The sequence below is a fragment of the Haliotis rubra genome, unplaced genomic scaffold, assembly GCF_003918875.1.
Source record: "Haliotis rubra isolate DU_JTF1 unplaced genomic scaffold, ASM391887v1 Scf491, whole genome shotgun sequence".
NCBI classification, from domain to species: Eukaryota; Metazoa; Mollusca; class Gastropoda; order Lepetellida; family Haliotidae; genus Haliotis; species Haliotis rubra.
In genome coordinates, this window is record NW_025767181.1 from 558,993 (window position 1) to 584,282 (window position 25,290).

General features: G+C 42.0%; 2 protein-coding genes and 1 long non-coding RNA gene across 3 annotated transcripts; 1 reads left to right on the forward strand and 2 right to left on the reverse strand.

Annotated features, from left to right (window-relative positions):
• Positions 1-1,106: 1,106 nt before the first annotated feature.
• LOC124291433 (soma ferritin-like) lies at positions 1,107-7,004 on the forward strand. Its single transcript, XM_046728421.1, is given in 5 exon segments — positions 1,107-1,349; positions 5,681-5,827; positions 6,075-6,126; positions 6,129-6,199; positions 6,647-7,004. Coding segments are annotated over 5 exon segments (513 nt in total). The 5' UTR covers positions 1,107-1,244; the 3' UTR covers positions 6,785-7,004.
• LOC124291434 lies at positions 4,416-17,532 on the reverse strand. The gene is made up of 3 exons (XR_006902211.1): positions 17,523-17,532; positions 13,835-13,840; positions 4,416-4,549 (listed from the first exon to the last, which is right to left on the reverse strand). It is a non-coding gene; the product is annotated as an uncharacterized LOC124291434 (long non-coding RNA).
• Positions 17,533-18,241: 709 nt separating this feature from the next.
• LOC124291446 (betaine--homocysteine S-methyltransferase 1-like) lies at positions 18,242-25,165 on the reverse strand. The gene is made up of 7 exons (XM_046728442.1): positions 25,079-25,165; positions 20,644-20,840; positions 20,136-20,330; positions 19,633-19,744; positions 19,270-19,448; positions 18,898-18,979; positions 18,242-18,729 (listed from the first exon to the last, which is right to left on the reverse strand). Exons 1-7 carry the CDS (start codon positions 25,089-25,091, stop codon positions 18,440-18,442), a joined length of 1,068 nt encoding a protein of 355 aa, XP_046584398.1. The 5' UTR covers positions 25,092-25,165; the 3' UTR covers positions 18,242-18,439.
• Between the last annotated feature and the right edge of the window lie 125 nt (positions 25,166-25,290).

Here is a 25,290-nt window from a genome sequence, read left to right on the forward strand (position 1 = left end):
GGGCGGTGGGGTAGACTAGTGGTTAAATCGTTCGCTCGTCACGCCGAAGACTCGGGTTCGATTCCCCACATGGCTGCAATGTGTGAAGCCTATTTCTGGTGCCTCCCGCCGTGATATTGCTGAAATATTGCTAAAAGCGACGTAAAACTAAAGTCACTCAATCATTCACTGTGGTGATATTTTACTGTAGTGTTCCATGCGCTTATTTACCAGCTGATTGCTGCCCCTCACACGTAGCCCACCCCGTGGGAAGACAGATAATGCCGGTTGATAGATTCATTGTGCAGTGTAGTTCACGTCACATCATGTCATTTAACTACTCTCCGACCACGTACCAGAAACATGTGCCATCCCCGGGACCTCGTGGTTCATAGTACATGCACGTATGAATATGTTAACACACGCGTGTACTTACATAAGTTAAGTTTCAGAAACATCAAGTTGATAAAAAAGCACGCACCCAAAACTAATTAAAACATCTACTACTAAAGCAAGGGCCACCCATTTATTTCTTATAACTACATTTGATATATTATGCCATGGTTGATTGTCCTTCACGTTTTGAATAGTCTAAAGGTTCAAGAGATAGCAACTGACGTAACTCTTGCTGGGATCCAATCAATTCCACGCCATCAAATTATCAATTCGACGAGACCAAATTAGACAACATTCAAAATATTAACGAGATATTTGGAAAAGAGGCCGCTCTTAGCTACATGATTATAATGTTGCACCATGTTTTGGGATTGTCAACTAGAAATCTACATGACTAAATTGCCTACCGCATATAATACCATTAGGTTTAAAAGAAACCCAGAAAGCAAACCGACGACTTAATGAAACTATTTGTACAGGTGACAAATACTATTCACACAAGTTAATGTGTGTGTGTTTGTGTGATGTGTGTGAGAGAGAGAGAAAGAGAGAGGGAGATAGAGAGATAGGGAGAGGGGGAGGAGCTAATCAGCGAAACTGCAGTTCATGCCTTTGAAGGGCCCAGCACGTGACATTGAGATAACGCCACATCCTCAACAGGGCCTCAAGTGACCCGGATGTTCTATGACGTCACCGTATTGTTGTGACCCAGCGCTCAGCTATAAAAGCGGGGTCGCGCGGGGTGTTCAGCAGATGTTTGTCTTGCTGCGTCAGTGAACGTACGGGCAAAGTCGACGCTATCAAAAGCACTTCTACAAATCCCATTTTATCTCATTTGTTCCCAGTTGTTAGTCCGAGAATCTAGCAAGATGGCCCAAACTCAACCCCGCCAGAACTTCCATGTGGAGAGTGAAGCCGGCATCAACCGCCAGATCAATATGGAGCTGTACGCCAGCTATACCTACCAGTCAATTGTAAGTATATAACGCGCAGTAATGGCTGGGCTGTTTCCGATGTAATCCAGGGCAGTCCGTCAAGACCCATGTATTTTCAAAAAGCTGTATTTCGAATTTATAAGTAATATGTATAATGGATGACATTTATACCCCTGACATGACATACCTGTGGCACGTTTTATGTTGAACAATTAGCGATGCTTGTTCCGTTACAATGTTGTAATGGACAGCGGTCATATAAGGTATTGCGTCGGCGATTTTACATGAGGTGATTGTAGGTAGTTGACTGACTGGCATGGAGGAGGAAGGTGTTGGGACGAGGATGTGTGAAGCTCACTGGCCGTGTGTCGATCTATCAGGGACCTGTTCAACAAGACTGGCATTTCGACAATTACACACACACACTGACCAAATGTGATACATCCTGCGTATTTCTGGTCAAGTCCTATTGTATGAGTATCGAAACTGAACCCGGCGATGTGGGGTGATATGTTTACTACCTCCAGAGAAGGGGGAAGGTCGAGGATCACGTGATCGAGCCTATTTCAACTCACGAGGCAGAACACGTGACTTTCCATGACCGCGTGAAAATATTACGGTGTGGTGTTTTGTGAACATGTTTACTCTTTGTATACATGAACACGATTGTAACGGATCAATGATCAGATCCTTGTCAATATAGAATGTACGTATATAGCTCGTGACGCATGGAAACGTCATTCGTACCGTATCCCCTTACTGAATAGATGGATTGTAGAATTCAATGTCATCATTTGAAATGCCCCAGGTGAAAATCGCCTGCCTGTTATTGTTGGAAGAAGAATGAATCACAATCACAATGCGTCCAATGTCGTGTTGCACTTTCATAAAAACAAAGTTTGATACGGTCACTGATGATTCATCGCGTATCGAGCTGGAAGACGTCCCAGCCAACACCCTTGCTGTCTCATGTCCCATCACGCGCCATTCACATATCACACATTGTGTCACACATTATCTCATATATCTCACATATCACACATCTTACATAACACACGTCACCTAATCAATCATGTCTACATGTTGTCATACGCATCCTATGATCACACATCGCAAATGCATCACACATCGTCTCACCACACACTCTCACATGACACATTGTCATCACTCGTTTCACAATTGTCACACATGTTCACACTTATCACTCATCTCATTCGATATTACTAATTACCCACATTGACATATATTGTAGCACATACAATACACACACACTCACATATCACACACATGGCACATTGCCATCACTCACTTTTCACAATTGTCACACATTATCACACATCTCGTTCGATATTACGAATCACACGCAATATATACATTATCGTACATACAATACATACACTATATCACATATTACACACCTCACACACTATCTGGCATATTCCCTTTCAAGGTACTGGTCTGCACGATATTACAACTGTGTTGCCACGTGTTCACTAGCCGGACACATTTGCACCAGTGTTTGCCCTTGACCCTGAAAGGCTGCAGGTCCTAAGGACCCAGAACCATATATGTTGTTGGTCCTGATCAGAATGTGTAGGCCCTAAAAAAAATATATGGAAATATTACTCCTAGTAATTGGGGATGAAAAAGCTGTAAGGAGCTGCAGAAAACAAAAGCTGTGGGTCCGAGTGGTTTTCAGTCGGCTTCGGGTCAAAGGACCGACGTTTATTTCGAACATGACTTGCACACAGCACCATCTAAACTAATGTATGTGTTGACCGGTCAGGATAAACACAGACTACACCATGACGAGTTAACCATACTGAACCACGGAGCTGCGGTAAAATCTTTAATCAGTAGGTTCGACAGACGGTGTACTTAATCTGTCAAGGTCGATAAACAGTGTCTCTCCTGTAACCAAGGCCCTGGTTATCGTAAATAAACAACACCGTATTTTCGAAAAAATCTATACGTTTACCGTAATACATGTGGTAAAATATAGTTCCTCATAATCTAATCGATAGAGACCCTTTCCTAACGTGTGCGTCTTACTAGGGAAAAATAAACTTTCAATCTTTGAGAAACAGCGTCCACAAGATTCTTTCATATCCCAATTTACTATCGACACAAACAGCCTATTCACAATTTGGAAACCTTCCAACCGTCAAACTGTCCAAGAGTCTAATTTATGTTTGGCCATATAAAGTATTGCTCTCTCTTGAAACATTAATTATTTTCGCTCGGTCGAGCCTGCCTAGACTTTCGTGTTTGCAAAGTAAACATTGATCAATAATAAACAGCCTCCCTGAGGAAGGGTCAGTTTTATGTTATTAAGCACAGAGTACCCTGTATGTCTCTAAATTGGGAATCGTTAAGCTGCCGATTTGATCCCATATTAATTAATGTCACAAATACTAATGTCAATGAGTTTGCCAGACATGCCTTACAAGCGATATGCATATTGTTTCCTGAACGTCGGAGAATAGAGCAGTATCCCCGACTCTCTAATTGTAGAAATCGTTATTATCGTTGAACATCGCTTTTCCGACCTGTCCGCCACTCTGATGAAGGGCTTTTGTAAATAGGTCTGAAAGTTTTGACAAGTGACATCTATGTAAAAACTGCTTGTCACGTCCTGTGCTCGTGACATGACTCACAGCCTCGTTCTGATCAGATCTGCTATCTAACCGCCGCCATTGTTGTAATCGTTAAAAATATATATGCAGGTGTGGTTCTCCATGTCGGTTTATCGTCGATGGCTATTATGTCTAAACGAACAATAGTATATCAATGTGTGACGCTGGGAATCAAGCAGACAAGTGTCTTGGGCGTATTCTTGGTCATACTTCATTACGTGTGATTCCCTTAATGATGACAATTTAGATGACACATCTTGTGTAACACCCTTCAGCTTAGTTAGGCAGACTGCACCCTTTTGTTGTCTGGAAAACTGCACAGTAATGTGCAACTAGGTATAGGAAGACTTCCAATCCCATCTCCCAGACTGTATGTGTCTGAAGGAAGACTGTATGTGTCTGAAGGAAGACTGCCAATCCCATCTCCCGGAGACTGTATGTGTTTGAAGGAAGACTTCCAAGTATGTGTCTGAAGGAAGACTTCCAATGTCCCTCTCTCAGACTGTATGTGTCTGAAGGAAGACTTCCAATCCCTCTCCCAGGACTGTATGTGTCTGAAGGAAGACTTCCAATCCCTCTCCCAGACTGTATGTGTCTGAAGGTCTGCTGTTATGTCCACACTGTCCCTGGTAGTATTGTCATGCTTGAGTCATGCATGCATACATATTATACATATTGTGTAATTGTCACCTGGACTCTGCCACTGAAGGCTTCGTGAACAAGACAGCATCGTTGCTACATGACAAATATTACCACCATAATTTACCCCCACACAACTAAACCGTAACAAGCAGCCTGAAGTTAGCAGCGGGTTCGTGTTTCGTTATTCGTCTTTATTCCACGTAGAGCGTTTGAATAACGAGCCCGCTGCTAGCACGTTATTCGTTATTCGAAAGACGAATAACGAAATACGAACCCTCTGGAAATATGGTAGGCTATATTTATCTTACATTTTATAGAACTGATGGGCATACAGGGAATAACGAACCCAGTGCTGGTTAGTTTTTCGTTATTCAGAGGTTCTGAATAATTAAACATCTCATGCTCATTTGGTACACCTGTGAATAGAACCCGCAGTCTCTTTTTACATGAGTTTCAGTATATATATATGACAGCACTACTATAGATGTTCCATATCGAGTGTTTGAATAACGAACCCGCTGCTAACACGTTTTTCATTATTCGAAAAACGAATACGCTGCTAACTTCAGGCTGCTACCGTAACAGTCTTAAAATACCTCTGTGGAGGGAGCTAGACCACTTGATCAGTCCACCAGACACAAGACAACCGTTGATACCCGAATGTGGATCAACGTGTAAAGGGAGTACCCTGATTAAACGTGTGGTTGTAGACTGGGTAAGATACCACGAACAGGAGAGCTTTGCATTTAGCAGTATCATTGAACATTCCCTTGAAACACCCTGGACGAACATGGACACGTTCCTAAGATACGGTTTTACAGTAACTGCGTGTCATATTCCACAGGTCTATGTCCATATTCCCAAGACCACTTGCTGATAATTCCAAGACATCTTTGTATATTCCTAAGGCATGCCTGTATACCATTGTTCGATATTCCCTAGGCGTGACTGCATTCAGTGGGCATTTCCTATGTTTTGCAGTGCTTGTATTCCATAGGCGCATGTCTGCTATTCCACGCGTCTTGCGTGCTTCGAACCCTTGTTTACTCTTAACACAGGCACCGTGTGTGATGGTTGTGATTTCTTTCTCAGGGGTTTTACTTCGACCGCGATGATGTTGCCCTGCCTGGCTTCAGCAAGTACTTCAAGAAGGCCTCCGAGGAGGAGAGAGAGCACGCTGAGAAGCTGATGAAGTACCAGAACACCAGAGGAGGTCGCATCGTCCTGCAGGACATCAAGGTGAGCGGACCACGAGATGTGACGCTAGACGTAATAACATGGGACTAACTGTTTAGGGGGTATGCGCTGTATGGGAATACAATAGCATTTGGCTGTATAGTGGATACCATATCAAGATGGGGTGTGAAAATGTTGCTGTATTGGGTTGGATATATTTGGGTATTTTCGACATTGAGTATTGATTATGGAGGAGTATTTGTGGAGCTGTTTGCATGTAGCAGATTCTGACAATTTCCGTGTTTTGCAGAAGCCTGACAGGGACGAGTGGGGCTCAGCTCTGGAATCCATGCAGGTGGCCCTTCCCTGGAGAAGAACGTCAACCAGGCCTTGCTGGACCTCCATGCCGTCGCCAGCAAACACAGCGACGCGCAGGTGAGAAGGCAGTCACACCTATACTTTAGTCAAATCATCCTCTGTGTTTGGTTTTCTTGTACATGATAGAAAAGAACCAGTCAGCTATTTGAATGTTTGATAACTATTTAGAGCTAATCGATCAGTGTTTAGATTTGAAGCAGGTATGAACTGTTTAGTTATAAATGGGTCCGATTCTTTACCAACAAAGAATTGCAGAAATCCATGGTTGTTACTGTTTGTATACAAGTGTTATTTAAACAACCTGCATTCTCGACAGTTACTATTGGTCTTAAGTCATCTCATCACACAACTAACATCTCCCCCATCCACAACTAACGTCTCCTGAAGCGACGTGTCCCCACCACCACCACCACTATGGCCTCACTAGGCCACCAGTATCGTCTCTCCAACCCACCCACTTACGTCTCTCCCACCCATGACTGACATCTACCCCTTCTTCCACAGATGTGCGACTTCCTGGAGAGCGAGTACCTGGAGGAGCAGGTGAAGGCCATCAAGGAGATCTCGGACCACATCACCAACCTGAAGCGGGTCGGGACTGGCCTGGGTGAATACATGTACGACAAGGAGTCCATGGAGTAATCCCAAGTGGTCACGTGGGCATAGTCGCACGTGGCATCACCCAGTCAGCCCTCTTAAGCAGTCAACATCTCTGCCTGTAATTCTGGGGCCGTGAGGCCGTCCTTTTAATTTCATTCATATTCTCGTTGAACAATGTTTTGTTTCTGTTGAACAATTTTACATGTTTTGTTAGGGCTGACATAACCTGAAAAAACTGAATAAAAGGGTCAAGTGCATCGAAGACTATTTCCTGTTGTCAATCGTAGGTTTATTAGGTCAGGCGCTACTACACTCAATGCCCATGGTCTACTGGCATCCAGGTTGTTTGATCGGTATTCTAGAAGCACTTTCAGCCTGATAACGGTGTAAGAATCATCACCGAAAGGTCGCTCTACAATAAACAAGAAGCTGTTGTGCATAACGTCGTATGCTTCATTATTGGCATCAAGGATGGTTCAGATTCAAGAATTTAGATGTTTTGGTTGTTTCACTAACCCTGGACAGTGTATGCTGCAGATGGTCTGAAACACATGGAGCACACTCACTACAGTCGTCCCATAGTCAGGCAGCACCTATAGAAGTCCCATAGTCAGACAGCAACTATAGAAGACAGCAACTATCCCATAGTCAGACAGCAACTATAGACGTCCCATAGTCAGGCAGCGCCTATAGAAGTCCCATAGTCAGACAGCAACTATAGAAGTCCCATAGTCAGGCAGCAACTATAGAAGTCCCATAGTCAGGCAGCAACTATAGAAGTCCCATAGTCAGGCAGCACCTATAGAAGTCCCATAGTCAGACAGCAACTATAGAAGTCCAATAGTCAGACAACATCTACAGAAGTCCCAAAGTCAGGCAGCAACTATAGAAGTCCCCTAGTCAGAAGTCCCAAAGTCAGGCAGCATTGTTTGTTTCTGGCAAGTAACTTCAGATGTCCACATTAGTCTTAACAGAATTCATTTTCCTAATTCTACACTTTAAAAAACCTAATCCCACCAACGGCCGTGACCTTGATTTCATATTACAAACATCGAAGCGAATCTTCGTTCAAGCAAAACACATGACTACTCCCATAACAATGGCAGAAAGTATCAGGTAATATACAACCACCCTGCCTCAGCCCTCCCAGAGATCTATCTGCTGCTGGTGCCTGTCGGTCCATGAGACAACAGCGCAGGTTTGGCCAGATTGAAGTTTCTTTCAAAGGCATACAATACCCCTGAGGTAAGGTGAGGTGAGGTGAGGCGGACGCTCTAACCATACCCCTGAGGTGCAGGATGAGACAGCAGCGCAGTTTGGGCCAGATTCCAAGGCCTACGTGCTGGATGGTGCCCCTCATACTGGACTAACGCATAGTCTCTGAATATATATAATTTTGATAGTAACAAATAAACCCATTTAATTGAAAAGGAGCCCCATGGAGACCAGAGATTCAGAACCTGAGGAAATCTAGACTTGCTTCATTTAGGACTTTAGCACTGCAGAGAGGACTAGGCAGTAGGGAATATGTTGTGGTTCAGGGACTGTGAGACAGACAAACTAGGCACCAAAGATGTCTGTGGAAATACAAAACAATTTTTAAAAAAGTATTGTGCATTACACCAGTCAGGCAGCGTACCCACCAGGTAGATCTGGGAGTGTATATAATCGTAAACAAGAAGGTATGTGACACAGCCTTGTGTCAAGCCCTTCAGTGGGTGAAGAACCTGCACGTTGACCTTATGGACATTCATTACAAGATTCTTCAAAATGGTGACATTTATTCTTATTTAACTTTTGTCGACCCATGTTTCGTCAAGATGTTCATCACAGAATACTTACCTCCGCTACGATTGAAATCTGACAATGAAACTCTTTGCAAACCTGTATTCTGTTTCCAAATTTATTAAACGTTGTCAATATGGATCCGCAACAGACCATAATCTGTCCATGGTCTGAATTTTGTTGCACTATTTTAAATAGTGAACAAAACACAGTAACACCACCTGTCCAGTGTGTTTAGTGCACTTATTTCAGCATTCCGACTCGCGTCAGGTGTGTGAGGACCGACGGTGGCGAGATCACAAATGCAGTAATAGTGTAAGGGAGATAATCCATACTGGACATTCACACCTACCACTTTTACGGTATACTCCCAGCACACCAGTCGCCTCTGCATTGTCATAGTAATCTCAATGAAATCATAAACTGAAAAAAACAACCTAAAACAGTATATGCATAAGTCACTGAACCATTGCAAAATATCACACCGACAATACGATGCTGGACAATAGTGAACGAAATGTTTCATTGCTAAAACCGGGCACATCTGCTGGTTCATCAGATAATGCATATTTGCAATAATTATCCCAGCAAGCTGAAATTGATCCAACTCACCAGTCAAAACAACAGATGTCACTCCGACTAAATCATTGTTTGGACTTGTTGTGACCTTGCTGTAGACGTGTATGAATTGGTCATGTCCAGTTTGTCTGACCTGTCGGCACTGGTTGTGTATGATGCATGGATCACAGCTGTAGAACTGTGGACATGCGTCTATAGAAACATCTGCCTGTAGCAGCAAGCGTAGCCATTGTCAACTCCAACATGGACATTGCCATCGACAAAAACATCCCATCTCCTGGAGATACCTGATAATATATGTTTATCTGTCATTTCATATTACATCAATAATTCATGGTATGCTTGAAAACAGCCTTTATACACGCACACGCACACAGAGAAATGTGTCATGTGATAGGTCTAAGCATTGTCATGGCAACATGGATTCCACACCATAATAACTAAGATTGCATTAAGGCTTAGAGGCAAAAATTTCAGGACCAAATATGACCTCATTTCCCAACATTTCCAAATACGTACTTTATCATATATACTGGGACAGTGGTAGAAGTTTTGTATTACCATGACAACGTATAACGTCAATACGAGAAGGTAATCTGACACCCCGTACGCAGTTCCGACAATACGTATCTTCTGCCGCATCACAAAGCTTATATACCAATGCCTGAAAACATTTTGTCATAAAACAGGCGCGTACTTGAGGAATATAAGTCGTAACGGTCGCATCATATTCCCTAGTAAGGAACATGAGAATAACGGTTAGGATATGTGTACAGCATTGCAGAAGAATTTGTAAGACTATAAACGCAAATATACGTGAAATTAGTGATCATCATTAATACCCGAATTCGACCTGTGGAAAGTATTCGACTCAACTGGTGTCATGTCCTTCATCACATCAGCTATTACGCCACAAGTAGGAGGTTTAGAACCAAACTCGTAGCGTGAGGCTTTTAATTAAAAATTAGAGCTATTATAATTTCGTTATATACCTCTGATTTTCCAACACAGTACGTTTATCTCCATTCTAACATAACCGCGTTATTAAGATTTAAAAAAATACATATTGTGTTTAAAAAATCAGAGGTATATATATAACGTGATTATATACCTATTACGTACCTTTAAATGACTTTGTTTAACCAATCCGAATCTAGTATGAAGTCATTGTAGAATTCGCTCTAACCTCCCCGTCGACGTGTTCGTGTTGTGACCGGAAGTCTTCAAAGTGGAAATAATATGTGACAACCGACGGAACCACTCACTTGAAGAGGGCTCTAATATCGGCATTCTGGGTTCTCAACAATGTGACATAAAATGTCTGGATGTTTCGAGAAACTGTGGTGAAATTAACTGTTTTCTTTGGTCAGTTCATCGATCATTCCTGAAACAATGCCCCCAAACCAAATCCACCTATTTTTAGCTTATTCAGATTCACAATGCCATATGCAGCACAGGGGCCATGTGAAGCTAAAAACGGCCATCAAGGTATATACTGTCACTAACGGGGTCTGGGTTTTAGCGTTGCAAGCCCCTGTGATATGCAGCGCCATCAATGAGAGGCAAACGTATAAACGTACAAACACAGCCACACACAATATGTATAGTCCGTTTGGCTCAAAAGCGGACCGATGAATTGCGATCTGACTCGAAAACTGATAAACATATAATACTCAATGAAACGCTGATCATAATAAAAACATCAGACCAATTCTGTGAGTACTTTTGAAAATGTATGTCCTAAAAATAAAAAAAACGTTGTTTAACAAACTATCATTAAAATATTTACACCATTCACTATTTGGTATTCAGGTTGCCATGCATAAGGTTTATACCCGGACTGTCGACAACAAGAAATAATCCGTACAAATTACTTGTCGACAGTCCGGGGAAAGGGAGGTGATGTTCTACATGAGTGACTTCACTCCCAGTGTTCTCGAAATTAACAAACCAATTAAAAAACAGACAATATATTTATTAAGTCAATATAATATGTATGTATCATATGTCACACAATATAACATATTTGTATATATATTTCATAAATCTCACACAATATATTTTTGTGTGTTTTATATAAATAAGTGATTTCTGCAGGTGTATAAGTAATAAACATATAAAAGATGAGTCCAGTTATTTCTTCTTGCCAAAACACCTTTATATCTGCACTAAAGTAATCTGAATGTTCATCCAAGATGAAGCAGCTCTGACACATGGTCTGTGTAATTCAAGTCAGTAAGTCTGTCGGTAAGAAGGTCGGCCTTCAAGGATCGAACCCTAGCGTCGATGATTCGGTAGCGACGTCTACGGACGGGATCTCACTGCTGTCCTTGGATCTGCTCAATGTTTACTTCAGTAGATGACTGTTCTTTTTGTAGCATTCGCACAACCTCAAATACATTCGGATGTGTCTTCATGTTCTGTGTCCATCATTTTCAAAATGTCCATGTACCTTCTACTCAGGTGGTAGTAACGTAATCCATCAGCTGTGTCGCCTTTTCACCTAGTGGTGCGTCTGCAATGGCATCAAGCCAGACATCTTCAACTTTATCCAGTGGCACTAAAGGTAGAGCTGCAGCTCGACGCACTAGTCTTTTCACATTGGTGTCTGACTTGTACTCTGAAGCAAGGCCTACTTTCTGTGTTCGACGCCAGATACACTGGGTGTAATAAAAGAAGTATCCACGAAGCTGAGTATTTGGAAATACAATACTGGCGGCGTTATGAGAGGCACGTTTAAAGTCCAACTGAAACACATCAGGAGAAAGCTGAAGTCCTTGAGTCGCTGCAGGCTGTTTCAGATAGTCAAACACTCTTGTATAGGTCTGTTCTGTTTGGCAAGAGTCCCTATATCAGGGGTAGAATGTGTCCTTGGTATTTAGACCGCCTCCGTGGTGTAGTGGTTAGAGTGTGGAAGGTCACGGGTTCGATCCCCGACCGCGTCATACCAAAAGACGTTAAAATATGGTACTTGTTGGTCCCTGCCTGGCGCTTGGCATTAATGGGTACAAGAAGGACTGGTCGGCTCGGAGTCAGTATAATGTGTCTGAGTGGGGTATTCATGCTTCACTGCGGCATGGTATCTCAGTGGGCTAGCACTATAAAACCAGCTTCAGTCTGGGCTAGTACAAGCAGCCGCACATACACATACACACGCATGCGTGTCGTCATATGAGCGAAATATTCTCAAGCACGACGTTAAACCCAATTCCACCACCACCACCTTGGTATTTAGGATTGGTCGAGTAGATTTGGTCAAACAGTCGAGGTGAAGACGAGTATGTACCATCTGCAAAGATGACATCTGCTGCAGAGAGAAGCTCTGGATTCTTGCTGGTGAAGAAGAGCAGAATGTTGCCATCATCTAGTCGGTGAAGAGAGTCATCTCCTACTTCAGTCGTTGTCCACTCATTCTCTAGATTGATGTCTGCAAGGGTCTGTGGAAGCTTAGGGGCGGTCTTATGTTTTTGTCGATACATGCTGGTTCTCATGGAGTCAAAGACAGGAATGTGTTGGAGAAGGGCGCCTGGAGCAGCTGCTGGATTCTTTCTCAAGTTGCTGACTTCTTGATGGTAGATCTGGGGGATAGGCGTAGTGTTGCCAGTCTTTGAACCATGATGGAGCTTTGACTTGAACGCATCAACTTCAGTAAGAAACGGAATAGCAGATCGGTTGTGACCTTGACCGACCATATTCAGCAGGTTGTTTCTGTAACCAGATACGATGGACAGGTTGCATCTGTACATCTCCAGTATGTTTTCTGAGCTCTGCGTCTGTTGACTCTGTACTTGAATCCATTGTGGTAAAGATTCTGACCTCCATGAAATTTGTCAATCAGTGTAACCCGCACCATAGCATTTGCCATTTTGACATTGGTAACAAAATATTCATGATCTATTATCTATACCCAAATGCTAAATGTTTACAACAGCATTTCGATAATCCTTCTACTCCCAATATCACAACATAATTTGTAAGCTCTCTGTTTCTTTTCGGATGTTGTTGCATGTTAAATTCCAAAATGGTAATCCTTCCACTCGCATAACGTAAAATAATAGTCTGTTTGCAACCTTAATTCTCTTACAAGTCGTTAATGGGACATTCTCTTTAATTAATTTAATTCATTTACTCGTGATACGAGCATAGCCACCATAGCCACTTGCAAACCGCTAAGCAAACATTCTCTTTCGTTAATTAACACCGTCACGGTATGTTGACCACGTGATGTCGACACTCCGGGTTTTTTATTCTGTCGACGGTAAGCAACATCCTATTTTTCATTTGTCGACAGATCGGGATGACACCAACGCATCTGCCAACGTCGGACTTGCCTGGTCCATGTAAATCGACGACGTCGGTTTTGAAAAGTCAGATGCACTCCGCGGTTGGGTCGACGTGCTGAAATACCTCTTAGTCGCCGGTTCACTCTATGTCGAACCCCTACCCCCCATCCGCCAATGGTGATTGACATAACTCTGTGTGGTTTTATCACTTCATTTTTATTTTTGTGAATTTTTATGCAATATTTTGCGGTGTATGGTTTCTTTAGAGCTCTAGTTTATAAATGTCATTGTACACTTTGTCTCAGGGCATCTAGATCTACATCATCGATATATAGGCCTACTTTCATTCTGGTTACAAGTTTCGGATTTGAGTGTCATCGAATCGAACACGTATATGTACTGATGAGAGGAACCGTTATGTATTCCTTACTTTGACAACTCACACAGAATTCTAGTCTCTCTTTATTGTTACCACTTATTCGTTTCTTTAACATCACATTTTCGATTCATAATGTATTTTTATATATTTTTATCTTATGTATCAGTCATTCAGCCGGTTATATCAACAAATTAATCATTGTTTCAATAGCATACATTATTACTGATGTCAACAACTACTGTTCATGTGAACTGTGTGAAGATCCGGGTTAGAATTGGTATCCAGCAACCCATGCTGGTGGTATGAGGCTTGCTGATCGGGTGGTCGACACATATCATCGTATCCCAATTGCGTAGATCGATGTTCATCATGTTGATGACTGGGTCTTCTGATCCTGACTCGATTATTTACAGGCCGCCGCCATATAGATGTGTGAGGCGACATCTGGAGGAATCATGAAGACTGATTACACAAGTGTGTAGTATGACCTCCATTCTTCCCAGCTGTCGCGTTCACTTTCTCATTTCATAATCTGTTTGAGAATTAAGAAATATCGGCTAAAACGTGACAGAAAAGTTAAAAGAATGTGAGTGTATGTGTAATCAATATTTCGTGACTGGTTGGCGTTTGAAACACAGGCCAACCGTAGCGCAAATAGGGTTGCGCAAGAAAGTGAAAATGACCAATCTACCTATATGCGAGCAAAGCGAGGTTGTCAACGTACTTCCCCCGCTTCGAGAATGGAATAAATGAGGAGTTACCTCCCTTGCTTTCATTTTTTTTTAGAATACATCTCACGAAAATTCTAACAATAACGACGGCAGATATGCAAAAATAATCTCGAACGGTTTAATGGTAAAATTTGGCAATATGATATTTCTTTTTTAATTTTTGTTTATTCTTGTTCCTTCACTCCATTGAACCGGAAGCCGACATGGGTAATGGAGGCGAACATTCGTAACTACTCGCCTCTTTCCGTGACCAACAAGAAGATTCGTACCTGTATAGTACGCCATTATTGCCAAGAATTGAGGCAAACCAATCAAATCGCGGGAAGTAAAACGCACTTCGAAGTATGAAAATGGCGGCACCGTCGAACTTTAAAGCTTCGGTAAACCTCGCAAAGCACAATTTAAATTTCTGTGCGAAAGGATCAGCAACGTTCAACACCGAAACATCTTTAGTGCATAGCTGTTTTACCCCCGGGATATGGGATATTCTTGGAGTAGCCATGTTTGGAAATTCAGAGTTATCTTTCCTTGTAAATAGTACTAGACTATTTTCATCTCCGTTCCCGTTTGCCCTTAGTCAAGGCCCAGTCGTGAACATGGCCACGAGAGGGGTACGAGTCGCCATCCGGCTTGCCGGAATGACAGGAGTAGTTACTAATGATGCCACGAGTGGCGCTTAAAATGTTGAATTAAATAGATTGTACTTGAGTAATTACTAAATATGAGGTTGGAAATCTGAGAGCTGAACCCTGTGAGGAAATGGGCGTCTACCTTTGATGCTGGCGATATTTTAGTTTGATATTAAAAATGTTTTTCGAACTGAAGCGAGGAAGTTTTTGAGCTAGACATAGCAAAAACCTTCAATGCCACGGCATGTCATGCGTCTCGTTGGAGTCGTTGGTATTATGCCTTTGCAAAATGAGGGATTCAATGTGACAATCATTCATATCATGTCCAGAAACTGTTTTATACAAACCTTCGTAACTCCATACAACGGCCATGTAGTCGGTATGTTGTTCCAAGGGAGGTCACTCTAGATGTCAAAATGAACTTGCCACTGCCAGTAGCTAATTTGCATATCACAAGACCTGACTGTTCCCACTGGTGGTAAACAAACGCGATAATTCTGTAATCAGAGCAGAATGTCCCATCTACAGGTGTTTTTGCATAATTATGAGATATGCTTTTTCATCTTCAACAGAGCGGGGTATATCATTGTTCCCTTGCTTACACATCCAAGCGACCTTAACGATGGCCATTCAAAGGTGTTTCCCTAACTGCCTGGGTAGTCATACAAATACACAAACACAAATAGTTTGCTGCGGGTTTTTCTCATTGAAGGTTGACCATTTCCTAACATGTTTATTTCCATGAGCAATAATTTTTAAACAAAATTACAGGTGAAGACGATATAGTAATTTATTAAACAGAATGTTGTGAGATGTAAGATTCAAGATATAGGCTGCAAGATTTGTAATATTTTCGTTAACAATTTCTTAATTTAACAAAGTTAATCTGCACAAGTAGCCGGCTTCGCAGGTCTGTCTTCATCGCGAGTCATTTCTGTATTTTTTCATACACATGAAATCGATGTTTTTAGGGTAAATTGTACATTTTTAGCCATAAAATATTAATATTAGTCTTGAAATTGTTCACATATGTTGGGTTGGGTTGTTTAATTTTGTTATTGCTATGTCGAAAACCATATGCTTCCATATGTACGATGTACTGAGAGTAGGTTTTACAATGTCACATGTACTTCAATGTCAATACTACCTCATACTACAATCAAACGTCTTGTATTATGTATCACACATGTTTAATATTCTCAAACATATTCTCGATACCTGTCAGTTTATTTATGGCTATGTCTATATTTATATTAAACAACATAAAGGGCAATAAAGGCACAGTTCTTCATGGATGACATCATATATCACGATGCGACGTATCGGAACATCTTCTTATACCGATGTCAAGCAGGAGTAAACTACTACACCATAGACTTAATGTCCATCTATAACAGAGATCACTAAACACATCATGGTATGCATGAAAACCACCAACAACAACACTGGATATTGGTAATCCATACAGTGGCAACTGTTCTAGATAACCGCCATGTTGATGATGTCGCCAACCCAACATTAAGGCTGGTTCAACTCGCATCCGATTGGTCTGTTAGTAGTGTGGCGAATCAACTTGGTTCATGAAAAACAAGCCTCATTAATATGAGATTGCGTGAACCTCGAGAATAAATCCAGGAGCCAGGTCAAAATGAGATTGTGTCGTGTGAAAAGAGGCGGCTTTTTAATCCAGAGATAAATATTTTACGTAAGATCTAGGTTATCAAGTCAAAGCATACGAAAAGAACACACATGTTGAACCGAGATATCAGATACCTCCACTCCTGCCAGAAGCTGTTGGCGACATAGGTCACCCGAACACGATGCGTTAACAAAACAGTAAAGAATGCGTCACGAATGTATATGTGTCATACAAATGGCTTATATAAGCAGCACAATATTGAACCTTCTTTTGCAGGTGTGACTGGTTCTTCCATATTCATAATGTCATTTGGAATCAAGTTGTCAAAAGTTCTGACCTTGTGTTTGAATTGTATTTTTCTGGTACTGGGTCTAATTACATGAAGGGGTATTGAATACTGAACACAAATCAGTGGACTCTTCAAAGTTCCGGTTTCATACTTCACAAAGGTACAATAATCGACTGTCCGGCGTCTAGCATGCTTCCAGTGTATAATGAATAGGTACCTCGGACCAATTCAGCATTTTGTTTCACCAACTTGATCTCTCCATAATTAATCAAATCATTTCTCTCGTTCACTAGACTGAGTGAGTGAGTTTAGTTTTACGCCCAACTCAGTAATATTCCAGCTATTTGGCGGCGGTCTGTAAATAATCGAGTCTGGACCAGACAATCCGCTGATCAAAAGCATGGACATCGATCTTCACAATTGGGATACGATGACATGTGTCAACCAAGTCAGTAAGCCTGACCACCCAATCCCGTTTATCGCCTTTAACGACAAACATGGTTAGTGAAGATCAGTTCTAACCTGAATTCACGGGTTTCGTTTACCAGAGTAATTTCATACATCGTGCTATACGATTCGAGTCAAAATTAAGCTACGATAGAGAACTGTTTCAAAGTATATACCGTTACGAAGTAACTTTGCAACAGGAATGACAGTCGTTGAGGGGCTACCTTGTTGAGGACTATTGTTAGTGAGGGTAATGTTTTTGTTGTTCTGTATTCATTCATCCACTCGGGTCATAGCGAAATGAATGTAACGGATTGGGTCAATCTGGGAGTCGAACCAAGGCGGAGGTTCTGTCATGTCAGAAGCGCTGCCGTACACCAGGAGGTGGGGGTAGCCCTTGCCTCTCATCTCACATAACAGCTCAAGTGACACGAAGACCAGCATTGAGTGGCGATTATTCTTACCTTGGATACCCAGCCAATTTTGGAACCTATCTTTATTGCTATAATCACTGCTTTTGCATTATACTACCTTTAAATTTCAGTGTCACTCTATTTTGTACTGGGGCGGTGGGGTAGCCTAGTGGTTAAAGCGTTCGTCCGTCACGCCGAAGACCCGGGTTCGATTCCCCACAAACTGAGACTGTTTCCAGGAATGGGGACCAGATTCAATTAATGTGTGCCGCTCATATAGAGTTTCCCGTTCTATGTGTACGAATTAAACATGTAAAGAAAGGTGTACCAGCAGATATCTATTTATTACGTTCCCAAGCGAATCCCTTGGCCCTTGTGCGTGATATCAACACATTGTCAACCTGACGATGGAGTCGTATGTTGACTCTTGTCTGATTTTAAAGATTTGCACCTCCTTGAAAATACACGTCCTTGCGTCTACTTCAAGATGATGTGTAGATAACTGTTCCACTGTGTCCGTGTTTCAAGACTTTATGTCACCAACCATGAAGGCTCTCAGCTTACTGATTCTGTCACCTCGAGAGAATGCCTTGATGTCCCCTACAAGTATGCTCTTCTGAAGATCAGGCTCAAATTTGGCAGCTGGTGGGTTACGACCGTACGCAATGGAGACCTCCCTCAGATAGTAGGAAGCGCTGCCACAACACAGACCGATGTACTGTACACCCAACTCCCGGGCTTCTGTAGCAAACTGGCGGATCTCAGCTCGAGTACACTGCAGGGGAGCTAACTCTGCAGGGTACGCCATGCTTCCTAGATAGCAGAATGACACATCCTGTTTTTATCCACGATATACATATTGTTACACATATTAATATGTTTAAGAGTTTACATCTTGTCGGCGATAATATAGTGACGTAAGTGAGACATATTTCACAAGTTCATTAGAATTAACGGATCGACTGCAACAGGAACACTAACCTGTCACCGGGTCTGTGAGGCACTGGAAGCACTTCTGTTGAGGCGTGGTGCGGAAGGTGACAGGAAGAGCGGCTATAGGGCCCTGGGCAGACCGAGAAAATAGTGCAGCATTCACTATAAGATATCAGACCCTAAGATGTTATAGGTTAGCTAAAGTACGGAATGTAACTTAGGGCTGCCTAATGCAATAGAGAGACTGCACTCTGTCATCGATCAGGACTCTTGAGCTCTTTCCTGATCTCTTGAGCAATCACAGACTCCATACTCAGACACAGCACCCAAGAGGTCTGTCGGATCTGCTAACCCACCAGCGAGTGCACTCACCGTACAGGTCTATCCGCTCTGTTGACTCAACACAGAGAGTGGACTCACCTTACAAGCCTGTCGGATCTGCCTGAGAAGTGGCAACATCGTGGCCGGACCCCGGGCACAGTTTAACCCCACGACCGCCGCCCCTTCCTCTTCAAGCCTCCTCATGGCCTGGGGGAAGGGGACATCGTCTGTGGTTCTGTCTGGGACATAGGCCGCCATCGTGATCACAGCTGGAAGACCTGCAGTGAAAAGGCTGTAGACATAATATGACAATATATGCTTGTTATTCAAATGATACTAAAGGTCAGGTTACACAGTGGAAGACGAGCGACAGCTGCATTGTTATCGGTGTGTATTTGGTAGTATTGATGTCTCAGTTGTCTTCTGCATAACAGACAGGCGTGATGAAGTCAAAACATTTACCTTTTCCATACTTCCGGATGGCCTCCAGAGCGAGGCTGGCCTCACTGCACGAATCGAATGTCTCCGCAATAAAGTAGTCCGCCTTGCCCTTAACAGCCCACTCTACCTGTTCCTGGGGTAAGTATTAGTTTTCAAATAAACAAATGGTTGTGGATCAACTCTCAGTTATCAGGTCCCATAGGATATTAATTGCATTAAGACTATCAAACTAAAACACTATTACCTAAAATTATTTTTAGCAACAGGCTTCGGCACTCGTTCCCCAAAGAAACCATAGCACCAAGACTAATGTGATTCGATTACTTCCTGAAAAGCTGCCTGTGATGAATAATATGATTTTTAAGTATTGTGGTAATTCAATGAGGAAAGTTGTTATTAATTCAAGATTGTATTCTATGTGTAAGACATTTGACATTACAATACGCTCCACTTTCATGCATTTGTATTAATCGCCAGTAAATGTGGCCACTATTTCAGTCGTCAGTTGATATCAGAGTACATACTTTGAATATAGACTTGACCTCTTCCACAGACTCTGTATTTTCAGGGTCATATATCGTTGTGTTGCAAAGGTTTCCGGCCATTAGTTTTCCCGTTCTGTCAGCAACATCTCGCGCGATCTTCAGAGCTGCGAGATTTAAGGCCTCGAGATCATCTTCCCTTCCAACCATTCGCAGCTTTGCCCGGTGACCGTAATACTGAAGACAAGAAACATATCAGCCATATTGTAGGATCGGTGGCCCTAATTATAAAGTCGATATTAAACTTGCACAAATCTTCCAACCTGAGCAAGGTAACAGATACATAAACGCCAGAGGACCTCACCAGTCTGCATGTATCCACGTCCCTGTTAAGTGACACCTAGTGCTATGCATGATGATCAAGGAAATAAGCAGTGGCTACCCTAGCAAAGGACAAAAGTCTTTTTACCAGAAAAGTTCTCCATCTGCAGAACGGATTACACAATGGACAATAATAGAGTCTAAAAATGGCTTAACCAGCAATATATACCGTAAAGGCTTCCACAACGTCACTTCCGGCATGGACAAATTCTTCATGGAGGTTTCGAACTCTTTCCGGATGGTCTATAACCACTTCCGGTGTAAAGGCCCCGGATTTGAGAAAGCCTCTTCTCTCCAGCTCCCACATGTATCCTTCCGCGCAGAGGACGTTCTCCCCATCTCGTAGTCTTTCCACCAAACCTTTCACTTGAAATATAATGGGTTTTTTTTAGAGAAACAGAACACACGACACAGAGGATAAGGACTGGTCGCTGAAGCCTTTCTTGTGAAAGAAGATATTCACTCAGAGTCTGCGCCCTGCCCTTGACTGCGGCATACGTAGAGTTAGTTATACCCTACCTCAGCAAGATAGTTCTTTTAAAACCAACGTAGCGATGACACCTAGGTATAAACTACTACACCATGTCAGTTGAACAGGTCAGTTAGGTTTTGTCGAGCAAACGTTGTCCTCTTACACCACCATGTAATATCAGGACCCAGTGTCATTAATACGTAGATCGACGTTAGTGATGTCAATCACTGGATTGTCTCGTCCAGCCGTATAACTGAGTTCGGGTTTAAACAACAAACATAAGCAAGTGTGAAAACTACTTGACCATGCAGAATTTAGTTTAGTCAGATTATACAGAACTTCTTGCTTACTTGACCATTGGCCATTTCATAACATCTGTAAAACGATCTCACCAGATCTATTTGGAAGTATTCCATGGAAATGCCAATGATATTTGTGAAGTAAACTATAGATAAATAACCAGCAGAGCCGTTTATACAAAACATTACAGCACTCCTGTTCTACTGAGCTGCTAAATATACCAGCTGATTGTATTTGTCGAAGTTTGAGATTCTGAAGAGCCGAAGTATAGTGCACAGCACAAGACACCTGCATGTTGTCTGGGTGCCATGTGTCCTAAACAACATCGAGTAACATATTCAACTAGTCTGTCATACAGACCCTGGAAAATTAAACATATCCAAGAAAGCCCTTATGTTCAAGTCTAGATTATGTGGCAAGTCTAGATTAGCCAAAGATTCTAGGGCTCCTTATCACTATACATTATTTTATTTTTGTATTATGACTGTAAAATATGTTCATTTCAGAGACTAGTTGTTAGTTTAGGGCTCTCACGAGTACTCGGGTACTCGGGGCCGAGTCGGTAAAGCAGGACTCGAGTCCAATTGAATGGACTCGAGGACTCGCAGGGAGATATCTCTAAACATCTCATGCAATAAAGATGGATGATCGTGAGAAAAATCCAATGTCTGGACGCATTTTTATCTTGATTTAGTGGCCAAAATACGAAATGCCGTCTTTGTGGCGTTTCCCTTAGTTACGCAAGCATTTGTCCTGTAAGCACCCACAATAAGCACTGTGGACAGAAAAACAGCTCAACAAGCAACGCTGGGGCAGTTTGGTAAGTTTGATAGCAAAGTCGCAAGCCTGTTGACAGGAAATGGTATGAAGGTATTACGCAAAAAGCAATGCTTATGCGCGTTAAGGATATGCGACCATTAAGTCTTGTTAAAGGGAGGGTTTCAGGGCTTTCTGTGAACCATAGAACCCAAATTACCAGGTCCCATGTACTGCGACAATTCACAACTACCTCATAAAGTCGTATGAAGTTTGCAAGCTGGGAGAACAAAATATCAGTACCCAAAACAGTACCTGCCCGTTGCCCTAACTACGGACGCGTGGACAAGCGTAGCCACTCACGGCTGTATCACTGTCCCTGACCACTATACCTATGTTTGAACAACTTGTTTTCTACATAGATATTCAGTCGTTCTTATCCAGCGTATTTCAGTATTACATATTCAACAATCAACACATACATACGCATCTCAAAATAACATTCACACTTGGAGACCTATATCCTTAATAGTGAAATCACAATGAATACCATTGACGTGATCTCCGTTCAGCAGAGTTTCGGAAGAAGAAATACAGCGTAGTGTTACTCAATAAAATTAGTCTTTAGTTTGAAACCAAACCGTTTTCACTATAAGAAGTCAATGAAATAAACATCAATCCTGTTTTACATATTCTTTAAGTTCCATAGTCGATCCATCTTTACAAGATACTAGTATCTAATGCAGCACCAATCAATGAATGCTTTATCTATTTATCTTCCAGCTTTGGAACGTGTTTTACCGCATTTTAACCGTGATTAAGGTTAATTGATTATGTGACTTATCGTCCAGGTGAATGTTTAAAAGTTGCTAATATGTCCTAACTGCAACGACATATTAATATTAGATAATCTTGAAAGCGCAGTCAAACTTAAAACCAAAAGAAAAGAGAAGTAGATTGATTGGTTTCTTTTCCAGGACACATCCAATCATATTACAGCATTTATAGGCGTAATAAGGTATCACCGGCCCAGCTCATGAATATTAATCACATAATTGATCGCGTAGAACTGGGTCACAGTAACACTTACGTTGCCTTCACCTTCTGTTTGCAAATAAAAGGTAATAGATACTTCCATTGACATTGAATATCAATTGCTTTATTCAGGAACGTTTGGATTCACATATACATGTTGCATTATTCGTAGATTGGAAGTTGGAACAGCTGCGTGTATGCTTGAATGTTGGTTTAAGATAAGCATCCAAATTGTCGGGTTCTCGGGTCCGAGTCGGGTCTGACACCTCGAGTACTCGAGTCCCAAATTTTGGACTCATGAGAGCCCTAGTTGTTAGTCTAATATGCAACGAAAGTCCTAACAACTCAATCAAATCCTGTGCTGAGCGTCTGGGGTTAAAGGTTAAACTAAGCGTACATTGCAGCTACAAGTACCATCACGTGACCTATTTCAGTGTTATTGTCATATGTCACAGACAATCTGCCGTGATATAACTGGAATAACTGCTGGGATGATCTCAGAGCAAAACAGTATTTACTGAAACACTCTTCAGTTATCACAATTAGCGTCCATGTAAACTGCCAGTAATCTGGATCTGCCCCAGATATCCTTGACATAGTCAACCAGTTCTCGCCGCTTCCATGTAACCCGGATTCTGTACTGAGTGCGGCAATTGCCGTAAAGCCAGTAAACATCGTGCCAGCATTTTGTGCCAATGTCAAAATATCGCCTGAATTTCACATGCGTCAAGGTGCAATTCTCTCCATCACTGGTATACAGTTTCCGTTCTTACATATCCTGGAATTCCAACTCGGAATTTTCAGTGGGTCGGTTCTAGTGAAGTATATTGATTTGTATTGTTCAATTATCCAACAGATTATGTTTGGAGAATATACAGTACATCGACATGAGTACAATTCCTGGCGACTGTGGGAGAAATACTTATGTGTTGCACCTGTAACTCTGTTTCCCAATCCAACACTAGACAAGGTGTGTACCAACTGTATACCTGGTACAAACAGCACATGTCAAACAACGTGTACCAGTGCACATAGTTCAGTTGGTATCTGGGGATAAGTTTGAACTCATCCATGTTGTAGGCATTTCAACAATGGACACGCTAATAGAGTCCTGGTATTCTTTAATCAAAACAAAAAATATTTCAGATATTTCAGTTGTCTATGTACGACCCATTCTCGTCTGACATGTGTCAGTTTTTCAGCTAAGTGGCGCTGTTCTGTAAAGTACCCGGCTTATGTCGGTCGAGCACAAAGAAAACAAAAGAGACTCTTCCGTACAGGAATTGCACCGTACAGGAAGAATGTGCACCCCCCTTTCTCTAAAAGCTGTATCCTCCTCTGGTTATTATTAACGTAATGAGAAAACATCTTGAGAGGAGAGCAAAATCGCAGCCTTGGCAAACCAGTAAAAAATGTAAAAGACATCAGAAATGGGACAAGATTAAAATGAATATAGCAACTGCTTTACATTACATTCGATTGCGTGTGACGTAATATACGTGTCCCATATAAGCATATAACACAAAGTTATTTGGCGCTGAAGACTTTAAGATTGTTGTTAATAATCACAAGACATGACAAGACAAATTAAGAACATTGGTGACAGAGGTTCTGACAACCATGTTTGTGTGAGAGAAACAACTCTAGCAGCTACCCCTCTGTGTCAGCACGGCTCCCTGCCGTTATCGACCACAACACGGCCACGTTTCATCACCAGTGAATACACTGTACATTTTTTAAATTACATGAAAACAGAGTTCTGGAGGGTGAATTTGTTTGGCTGACCCTCCAGCGCATTTGTCTGAATGTCAGAAACAGCCGTATATGTATTCATGAGTTAGCGAAAACTGAGATCAAAATGAATAAATATATACATTTACGGAAAGTAACGGTTTACTATGTCCGTTGTTTTCGAGTTACTGCAGAAATGTGCTGGATACATATGCTTACCGTGCTATGTGGCATAACGGCAAGGGCAGTAAGAGTAAGAGGCAGTCCTACAGGTGTTAACCTGATGGAGTGTGTTGGTGACCTCACTTACCTGTCGATGCCATGTTGTGTCTGTCTCCACCGGACGCTATAGTCCTTCTGGTTTTGTGTGCCCACCCCCGTGTGATAATGGTAGGTCCCATGTCACGTGTTAGTCTATTGTTTCCTGGTAACAAAACGTCACTATTTACTCAATTGACCAACGTAAACCTTATCCACTTAACCCTTAAATTTCAATAAAATATGTTTTAAAACCAAACAACT

Bases quoted from the DNA above. Each gene is read 5' to 3' on its own strand.
- LOC124291446 (XM_046728442.1), bottom strand. The intron at 20,331-20,643 runs GTATATATTGCT...TCTTGTCTTCAG, and splicing joins ACGTTGTGGAAGCCTTTACG to TATTACGGTCACCGGGCAAA. The intron at 19,449-19,632 runs GTAAATGTTTTG...TTTTCACTGCAG, and splicing joins CATCCGGAAGTATGGAAAAG to GTCTTCCAGCTGTGATCACG.